The sequence below is a fragment of the Tamandua tetradactyla genome, chromosome 9 (genome assembly GCF_023851605.1).
Source record: "Tamandua tetradactyla isolate mTamTet1 chromosome 9, mTamTet1.pri, whole genome shotgun sequence".
Classification (NCBI taxonomy): Eukaryota; Metazoa; Chordata; class Mammalia; order Pilosa; family Myrmecophagidae; genus Tamandua; species Tamandua tetradactyla.
In genome coordinates, this window is record NC_135335.1 from 617998 (window position 1) to 627750 (window position 9753).

Here is a 9753-nt window from a genome sequence, read left to right on the forward strand (position 1 = left end):
GTTTTCACCCAGACAGCGCAGGCCAACTGTCCCTCCTACCGCCGAGTGCTGTGTGCACCCCCCCCACACACACACACACACTGTCCTCCACCCTGGGGCTGCTGCAGCAGGTATCTGTGTCAGCACAGCCCTCACCTCTTGGGTGGGCAACATCTTCCCAAGCCCACCCCACCCTGGCTGACCCCCAGGAACCTCTAGGCCCTGCCCAAACCTCCCAAACCTCCCAAACCATCTGCATAGGGTCAGGTGTGCTCAGCCCACAGCAGTAGCTCCTCGTGCAGGCCCCCAAGGCTCGTTCTTAGAAAGTGTGCATTTGTGCCGAGAACCCCACCAGGCACTGGTGATGGGAGCTCGTGGGGGTGGCCAGGGGCTCCTGGGCCGGCAGCATGGAAGGGAAGGGCCTGATGGGGTAGGACCCTCCCTTCCAGTTTCATCACCACTGAGGGACCCTCCAGTGTCCAGGAAAAACCAGGCCCAGGTGGGGAGGGGCAGCAGATCTGGGAAGGTCCGAAGGCCGTGAGACAAGGGTCTGAGGCTCCAGCAGGCTGCAGACAGTTTGCATACAAGCCAGGACACCCACCCTACACACACCCACCACCCTGGCCCCCAGGTCAGCAGGTGCTGTCACCTCCGCGTAGACCCATTTCCAGGCCACCTGAGGCCCTTCACCCCTCATGGTCTGCACAGCCCCGTGGGCAGGACCACGGGCAGCCGGCGCTGTCTCGTGGAGAATGTCGAGTCACCCCTTCACACACACGTTTAATGCTGCACTGGGGGGGCTCCCCGCACCCTGACACCACCTGCTGAGGGGGCCAGGAGAGACCCCCTGGGCAGTGGGCAAAGGGAACTCGGGGCACAGGTGCAACAGGAAACAGGGCGGCCCCACCCAAGCCCAACAGGCCCCAGCAGCCAAGGAGGGAGCTGGGCCCGCTCCGCCGTTCTCGCGCTGCAGGTTCGCCTCCGTGCCTGGGCAGCCCCACAGGGGCTCGGGAGTTCAAGCCGCTCCCAGGCCACCACCACGGGCTGCGCAAGTCCAGGAGTCCGCCTCATTTCCTGGGGGCAGGCGCTCTCTCAGGGCTCAGCCCGGTGACCCTGGCCCCCCCAGCCCCTCCACCCCAGCCCCCCGGCCCCACCTGCCACTGCAGAGGAAGAGCAGGTTCTGCACGGCCGGGACGGTGGAGCTGGCGTTCTGGCCGGTGACCAGGTGGCGGTCCAGGACCACGTGCACAGCGCCGGGCAGGCTGGCTGTGGGCACCATGGGCAGGACTCAGCCACACCCCCAGCACCCCGCGGCACCACCCTCCAGGACCCCCATGGGGCCCCAGGATCCTCAGGACAGATGGTGCTGGGGAGGTTGACCACTGGCCCCCGACCCTGTGCCCGGAGCTCACCACTGAAGCCGGCGCCCGCGTCCTTGACGAAGTCCTCCACAACCAGGGGCAGGCGGGCAAAGCCAGGGGCCCTGACCAGCTCGCACACGGACGGCTGTGGAGGGGCACAAGGGTGAGGGGCGCCAAGGCCATGCTGCTCCCTCCCACCCCCCACTCACGGGCAGACCCCAAATCAGAGCTGGGGGTCAGGCTCCACAGCAGGGACTAGCGGGCCCCGCCAACGCCCCCAGCATCAGGGCACAGGGGCAACTAGAATGGCCAGGAGCCAGGCACCCAGTGGTCAGGGTTCTGAGCTTCCTTCCACCCTGGAGGAGGACGGGGTTCAACCCCGGTGGCCCTGGGGGACCCCAGAAGCTGCCCCAACCCTGCCCTTCCTGGGCCCTCAGCAGCCACCTGTCCTCTCCTGCCCCCTCAGCCCCTGCCCCACCAGGACGTCCAGTCCAGCCCCCCTGCGGCCAGCCCTGGTGCCCCTCCCTGTCCTGGGCCCTCGGCAGTCGCCTGTCCTCTCCTGCTCCCTCAGCCCCTGCCCCACCAAGATGTACAGTCCAGCCCCCTACGGCCAGCCTTGGTGCCCCTCCCTGTCCTTCTGGGTGGCTCTGCGCCCTGGAGACCTGCCTCGTGGCTCCCATGTCTTCCCCAGCCTGGCAATTCCAACCCCATGTCCAGCCCAGACCACTCTCCCTGGCTCCAGACCCCACATCCAGCTCCCAAGAGCCCTATCCCACTGCCCCTTCCACACTCCTGGAGGCAGCCCAACACCCACCCACCCATGCAGAGACCCCCGCAAGCCCTGCACGCCTCAGCCCCCTCCGCCCCCACTCAGACCTCAGCAGCTGCCCACACTGCAGCCCCGCACTGAGCCTTCCCGAAGCCCTCCCTGGGCTTCCTGTAAAGCCAGCGCCCTCCCCATCGCCCCAAGGCCCTCCCCAGGCTGCCTCCAGCCCCAGACCTGCTGTCTTGTGGCACCCCAAGTCCACAGCAGGCCCAGGACCATGGGCTGACCGTGTTCACACTGTGGAGGCGGCAGGCCAGGTCCAGCAGTGTAGACCTTCAGCCTCGGGGCCCCTGGCAGTCCACAGTGCAGGGCACGGGGGGTGGGGGGTGGGGTGTGTGTGCAGGGAGACACGTGGGGTGTGCCCAAGAGGAGGGTGGGCAGGAAGCCACGGTGCCCCCAGCTGACCTGCCCTGGGGCGTGGCACTCACCCCCGTCATGCTGTAGCTGCGGAACACCCAAGAGCCATCCTCGCTGGTGGCAGAGCAGAGCGCGGCGACGCCGTGGCCGATGGCGCAGATGGGCTCTGGGATGGACGGCCGGGCGTGAGGTGAGGCTCTGGCCCCCAAGCCCCCACAGGGCTCCCCCTCCCAGGCCCCAGTAAGACCCCCTCCCCACAGGCAGTGGGCCACCCAGACGCAGCAGCACCCAGAAGGTGCCTGAGATGGCTGCCCTGAGTCTTGAGGCTGTACAGACGGCATCCACTGGTTGGGGCCGAGGACCTGGGGCAAAGTGACGGCTCCCTGGGAATGTACCCCTTGGACTGCGGTGAGCACGCCCATGGGCCGGGGTGGGGAGGGGGAGGCGCCAGCCCTGAGGGCCAAGGCCAGGCAGCAGGCTGGACAAAAGCAGCTGTGTGCAGCCTCGGACTTCGGGGCAGGCTGTCCCCTAGCGGGACGACCTGACCAGGCCCCAAGCCAGGGCTGCAGGCCCAGTGCCCATGGCTGCTATTCTCCTGCTCGGCTTGGGGATGGAAGCTGCACATTCCCACCAGAACAAAGCCAGGGGGCCACAGAGGGCCGGGGTGGGGGACACCAGAGTGCGGCCACAGGGGCAGTGACAGGACATGGCATGTCCACCAGGGCGAGAGGACATGTCCAGCCTGCTGGCGAGAGGACCTGGTGCTTTCAGCAACAAAATCTGCACTCAGTACCTGCAGCGGCCGCCCCCCCCCACAACGATCCATGTGCCCCAAGCTCGTCACCAGACCTTCCAGGGTCCCCGGGGCCACCTACTGCTCTCGGTGTGGAAGTGCTGCAGGATACGGGCCAGGGAACCGCTACTGGCCAGGTCAGCCAGGGCCCCAGGGCAGCTGGGCACCAGGAGGGCATGGTACCGGGCACCTGCGGAGAGACAATGGGTGGTGTGTCCATCACCTGGCCAGGCCTGCCCACCAGGCCCACGCGGAGGAGCGAGAGTCAAAGGAGTACTGGACGTGGCTCCGGCAGACCGACCCGGCAGGCAGTAGCCCAGCTTCTCTCTGCCACACTGGCCTGATCCCAGGCAGGGCCTCAGCCCACCCTCTCCCAGGGGCTCAGGAATGCCCAGATCCTGGGCCCAGGGTATCTATCGGGGCATGTGAGCCAAGTGCCTGACCGTCGATGGACTCGAGCCGGGCGGGGCTGGCGTAGGACTTGAGGCGGAAGTCCTGGACCCAGCGTGCATTGCTCTCATTCACGTCCACGAAGTCCATGGCCTTCCCCTGGGGCAGTGGAGACCAGAGGCCGGGGTCAGCCCAGAAACAAGGGACTGCAGCCCCGAGAGTACGCCCAAGGGCACAGCTGCCCTGAGGTCAGCAGCAGGAGGAACTCATCTACCCAGGACACACTGCAGGGGGCAGCCAGCTGCCGGGCCCCCACCCACTCAGGGCCCTCTGCCCTTGCTGGTCCACAGACGCTCTCAAACAGTGGTAGCAGCGCCCACCTCGGAGCACATGGCCTGTAACACGAACCATGAGGCCCTTCTCGGCCCTGGGGCTCTACCTGCAGCAGGAGAGACTTCTGCCCCACACACCCCAGGGCACGGCTTGGAGAGACTCTTCTTGCCACTGCCACCGCCAGGGGTCAAGGTTCGGCGGGGTCCAAAGCAAGACTAACGGGGCTGCCTGGCTGAGCCCCCAGCCCTTCCCCAAGCCTCAGGGTGCTGGAGGGTGGGGCGCTGCACTCAGGGCGGGGCCTTACCCCAGGGGTGGCCACCTGAAGGTTGAAGGCGGCACTAGCCAGCGTGAAGCACTGCGAGAAGGACTGGGCGGACACACCTGCATGACAAACATCCCCGTGGGCGCCAGCTCGGTGCAGCTCGACCCCACAGGCTCCCGGGAGGCTGCAGAGCCAGCATAGTGCCCACGACGGGTGGCTCACCTCCGACGTACACTAAACCCTGGCTGAGACAACTCTCTGGGGGCCTCTCACGGCCCTCAAACACCCCCTGTCCCCAGGGGATGGACCTCCGCCCAGACTCCTACCCCACACCCCAGCTCAGGGGTGCCTCCCGCCTGCTGAGCACCAGGGCTCAGCCAGTTGTGAGTTGTGGGCTGACCTGTCCTTACCCCTGGCCCGCCCCCCCACAGTGGGCACCCCCTTTGCTGCACCCTCCAACAGAACCTGTGCTGCCAACAGGGGAGCCTGCCGGCCTCGCCCTCAGCCACTCCTGTCGCCACCGCAGCCAAAGACGCCACAGAGCAGGAGCCCCAGGCCAGCGCCGCCACCTTCACTCAGCCCCGTCAATGGGGAGCGCCCTGTGTGTGCGTGTGAGCCAGCCAGGGTCCTCACAGCGAGAAGAGCAGGGACAGGGCGACACGGGCCCGCCAGGCCCAAGGGTCAGCTCTGCTCGTGACCCACCTTCTCAGAAAGGCCACAGCTCCCAGCTCCCTGTCTGTGTCCACCTGAAAGCTGCCTGCACACCCCCACTCCTGCCCCGGGGCCTCCGTCCCCTCCGGGTCGCCTGCCTGAGCTCCCCTCCACGAGAGCTGCCGGCCCGGCCCAGGCCCCCAAACGCTGGCTGAGGGCCTGATGGGGGTGGGGGACGACGACCACCTGCAGTCTGTCCCTCGGGCTGGCTGACCTTACGGCAGGCCAGGGCCACCGCACCGGCTGCGCCCCCAGCAAGGTTCTAAGACGTCTGGTGCGCGCGCCCGGGGATCCGCAGGTGCACACCTCCCCGAGACGCCGCGTTCTTCACCGGCCTCCGCAAGAGCCGAGCCCGGGCCGCGTCCCCTGCCTTCCCGGCCCTCTGAACCCCGCCCGGCACTCGCGCTTTGCTTTTCGCGGGCAGCTCCGGGCCCCGCAGCCTGCTCCAGGTCTGCCCGCTCCCCGGTGACCCGAGAGCCTTCCCTCCGCGCAGCCGGCCCCGAAACGGTGGTCACGGCTGAAACGCCCCCTCCGCCTCGGGACAGCTGCCGCGCTCCAGCCCGCCGGACGGGGCAGGGCTCGGGGACCGACGCGCCCGGCGGTAGACGGGCAGCTCCAGCACGCGCCCGGGGCCCGGGAGCCCGACGCCCGGAGGAAGTATTGAGCGGTCCGAGGCGCCGTTCCAGGGGCGCCGACCCCGCCCCGGCTCACCCTCCGCGGCGCCGCTGGCCACGAGCAGGCAGGCGGGTCGGCTCGGCAGCCGCTCGGCCGCCATGGACGTGGGGTCCGCGGGGCGCGGAGGGTCGCGGGGGCGGGGGGCAGAGGGGCGGGAGGAAGCGGGACCGGAAGGACGCAGCACGCAGGCCGGAAGGACGCAGCACGCAGCGTGCGACCGGGGCGGGCTTCCGCGCGCTCCTGCTCTAGGCGCATGCGCAGCCCCGCCCCGTCGCCCTCTTCCGGCTGCCCTCTGCTCCCGGTCCAAGTCTGGGTCCCGGTCGGGGTCCGGGTGCTGGCGACGCTGGGCCACTGTGACCCGCCCTACGAGCTGCGTCTCCGGCCCTCCCGCGACAACGCGAGCTCGGTGGTCGCGGGGACCTGCAGGGCGGTGGGCGAGGTGTGCCCGGGGCGCGGGGCTGGGAGCCGAGTGGGCGAGGCCCGGGGAACCTGCCCAGTGGCGCGCGCGGGTGCCGGGCAGCAGCGGGGCGACGGCGTGGACGGCGTGGGAAGGTGACAGGACGAGGGGCTGCGGGGCAGGAGTTGGGGGGCGGCGGCGCGGCTGAGGGGTCTCACGGAGGAGTCGCCCTGCGTTCCCCGGTTCCAGTCAGAGGGAACTGCGGCCCGGGGGCCTCGGAGGTCCTAGAGGGCTGGGGGGTCTGGGGACCAGGGAGGAAGGCTGCAAGGGTCCGGCGGGCAGCGGAAGTGGGGGAGGGACAGCGAGCGGAGCCCAGGGCCGCTGGAGTTTCGGCCTGAGCTCCTGGCAGAATGGGGTATCATCTCCGGAAACGGGAGCGCATCGGCTTGCTGGGCTTGCTGGGCTTGCTGCCGCCGCGGTGCTGGCTGTGGGGTTCAACCCCGCTCTCTGCTGCAGGATGGAGGATGCTCTCCTGGTGCAGCCCTCAGCAGGGCGCCATTGTGCCCTCCTCCAGCTCCACCCGGCAGTCACAGCCACCTGCCCCCAATAGGCTCCTGGCTCAGGCACGGCAGGGCTGGGCCCCAGTGCCCGGGTTGGGGAAGGGGTTGGAGTGAGACAAGCAGGCCTCAGGTCAGAGGTTTCTGGCTCTGGGGGTCCCCGGGTGCACGTATGTGGGTGTCAACTTGGGAGGTGGAGGAGCTGAGGAGGGGTGGGAAGCTGTGGGGTGCAGCTAGCACAGGTCGGGGGAGTGGCGGGTCTGTGGGTCCCAGTGTGTGAGCGTGCATGCGTGCTCACAGGCATGTGCACCCTGCTGCACACCCAGGCTAGGGGCCCCCTCTCGACACCTCTGCACAGCCCAGGGTTGCTCCTACCCCGTCCTTAAGGGCTGGTACCTGACCAGGTGAAGGGCACACCTGGGCACATGTAGGGCTGCAACAGGGAGCAATGGGAGGCAGCTCCTGTCGGGCAGAGCATGGGGGAGACCTGTAGGTCCCAAGGTGCAGTCGTAGGGAAGGGGATTTCCCTGCTGCAGGGATGTCCAGGGTTGCCCTGGGTGGCCTGCTCTCTGCTCTGCCCCACCCCTGTGAGCCTTCTCTCCCGCTCATGCTCGGGGTAAGTCCCAACATCCTCAGGTATGTACTTACCCAGCATGGCGTCCAGGCCCCTCAACATGCATGCAGGTGCTTGAGGCATCTCACGACAAGTGACCAGGTGGGATAGGTAAAGGTGGCCAGGCCAGGGGAGGCCTGGGGGATGGGCACCGGGGGCCCAGCTGGAGTAAGTGGCAGTAGCCTTGAACCTGAACTGGGTCCTTTGGGTTTCTGGGGCATGAGGTGTGCGGTGGTCACAGGACACTTCAGTCACCCATAGGAAGGATTCGTGTTCCTTCTCTCTGAAACTACCTCTGCTGGGGTCAAGCTCTGAAGAGGCTTGGGGGGTAGGGCACAGGGGAATCCTGGGGGGCTTTCAGGTTGCAGGGGAGGGCTGAGAGTACAGGCCGCTGCCTCTGACCCTGTGGCTGGGGCTCTCCAGTCTCCTGGTCACCCGAGCTGGCTTCTGCAGCATATTCCTCCTTTTCTGTGCCTGTCTGAGGAGGCTAGTGCTTTTGCACTCACTACCCTCATCTCTGCCCGAAATGCTGAAGCCCCTTCTCTGCCCATCAAACTCCTAAGCATCGCTCAAGGCCCACGGGCAGTGGAAGGACTGTTTGCCCAGCACCCTCTTTTGTAAAACCACTCCTCATCCTCCTATACTACTGCTCTGAGTGCCACGCCTTGGCCACCCTGGGGTCCTTTCAGCAGAAGGAGGGTGTGGAGGAGCCAGGGGCAGCCCTGCTTCCAGCTGTGGCAGGGTGCGCCGTCTGCCTGGCAGGGCCGAGCTCCAGCTTCACCTCTGGCTGGTGCTGGGCCAGGTGCATTTCCAAAGCCTTAGAACCAGAGCACCTATGAGTGATTCCGAGCCGGGATGAGAGGCGATGCAGCGCCAAGGTCGGGGCCCTGAGGCATGGCAGGGCTGTGGTGCGAGAGGCCCTGTGGTGGGGCCTGGCCAGGTGGGCAGGCGACATAGGTGCCCTGGTTGGGGGGAGCAGCAGGACAGCGGGCCGGCCTGGCCAAGATGCCCCCAGGGTGGGGCGCAGCCTTGGGCTCTTTCCTCCGTGGCCGGCTGTCCAGGCCGGGCACTGCCCGACTCCCTGCTGCCTGGCGTCCTTGGGTTCCAGTACTGGGAGAAACCCAGGGTCCGAGGGGGGGCGGCTTGGGGGCGCCTCGTGACAGCAGGCGCTCCCCGGTCACCGGCCCCACCATCGAGGGGCCCGGGTTCCAGGCACATGGCCTTGGCACTGTCCACTCCCCTGCCGGGACAGGGCCATGTGCCATGGGACAAGCGGGCAGCCAGGCGCCATCAGGGCAGCCGAGGGACCAGGTGTCCAAGGCCAGAGCGCACACCTGCTGGGCCGTGGGGGGGAGGGCGGCGTGCGTCCTGGGCACCCGTCCCCAAGGGCACCATCTGTCTGAAATGCCTTCTGTTCTGTTGGTACGAGCTGGTTCGCAGTGTAAAGCCCCTGGATGGTGGGTGCCTTCTATGTTGGGTGTTTGTGTTGGACCCTGAGTAGTTCACAATAAAAAATCATCGCGGCCCGCCCCAGGCTTCCCCAAGGAGATTTTTCCTTTTCAAAGGTCCCTTCACCCCTGGAGCTCGGGGGTGTGCAGCGGTGACCCAACGGGCACAGGGGAGGCGGCCGCAGCTGCGGGTGGGGCATGAGGAGGAGCCGGCGATGGGGCTTCGTCCAGGTCGGATGCTGGGGCCCGAGGGGCAGTTAGGAGGGTTAGGCGCCGGCCTCCCCCACGCACACGACATGGGCTCCAGAAAGATCGAAGCCCTCGGTGGACACGTTAGCCGAGCACGGGGCCTGCTGACTGAGCTTAGTCGGGCACAGGAGGGGTGCAAGGATGGCTCACGGGGAGAATTCTCTCTTGCCATGCGGGAGACCCGGGTTCGATTCCCGGCCCGTGCACTTCCCGAAAAAAATAACAAAAATTCAACAAATGGTGCTGCAATGACAGGGTACTCACATGGAAAAGGAATGAAATGTGACCCTGCCATACAGTACATGAAAAAAAAGGATGCCGGAAAATGCACAGCTACATGATGGGGAAAAAATTAATGTAATCATATACTGTATTAAAGAACAAATTAAAATCTTTAAAAAAAGTCCAAATTGAGGTCTCCTTAGGGCAATGCTTTCCTCCTGAAGACCAGATGCTGGCGGCCGGCGGCTGGCTCTGCTCTTCGCGTTTCGGTGATTGCAGCTTCCAGCGCCCGTGCTTTTCCCTTTCATTCCCCGTGTGTACTGTTTATGAAGACCCGTGGAGAATGAGGTGGGTCCCCTGAAATGAAGGCGCCTCAGCAAAAGGAGCGACTCACGGTGGGTCCGCTGCACCAGGGTGCTGTAACTGACTGTCCTGGGTTAGATACAGCTTCAGTCCCCCGCACCATCCCCCCAAATCCAGTTGATGGATACAGATTTTCATCAGGGAGCTGGAACCTAACTCCCCACTCCTTAAGGGTGGCCGTGCATAGTGTTCCTTTCAAAAAGGACATACAGGTTGT

The 9753-nt window shown here is 66.5% G+C and overlaps 1 protein-coding gene across 6 annotated transcripts; it reads right to left on the reverse strand.

The window, feature by feature from the left end:
- Window positions 1-746: 746 nt before the first annotated feature.
- On the reverse strand, window positions 747-5854 carry GATD1 (glutamine amidotransferase class 1 domain containing 1). Of its 6 annotated transcripts, none has more exons than XM_077115282.1 (8): window positions 5724-5854; window positions 4344-4420; window positions 3760-3865; window positions 3399-3506; window positions 2595-2689; window positions 1392-1485; window positions 1134-1245; window positions 747-1053 (listed from the first exon to the last, which is right to left on the reverse strand). In XM_077115282.1, exons 1-8 carry the CDS (start codon window positions 5785-5787, stop codon window positions 1047-1049), a joined length of 663 nt encoding a protein of 220 aa, XP_076971397.1. In that variant the 5' UTR covers window positions 5788-5854; the 3' UTR covers window positions 747-1046. The 6 variants fall into 6 exon arrangements, with proteins under 6 accessions (XP_076971397.1, XP_076971402.1, XP_076971398.1 ...); XM_077115287.1 differs by lacking the exon at window positions 5724-5854 and adding an exon at window positions 5319-5514; XM_077115283.1 differs by lacking the exon at window positions 5724-5854 and adding an exon at window positions 5227-5314.
- Window positions 5855-9753: the final 3899 nt, after the last annotated feature.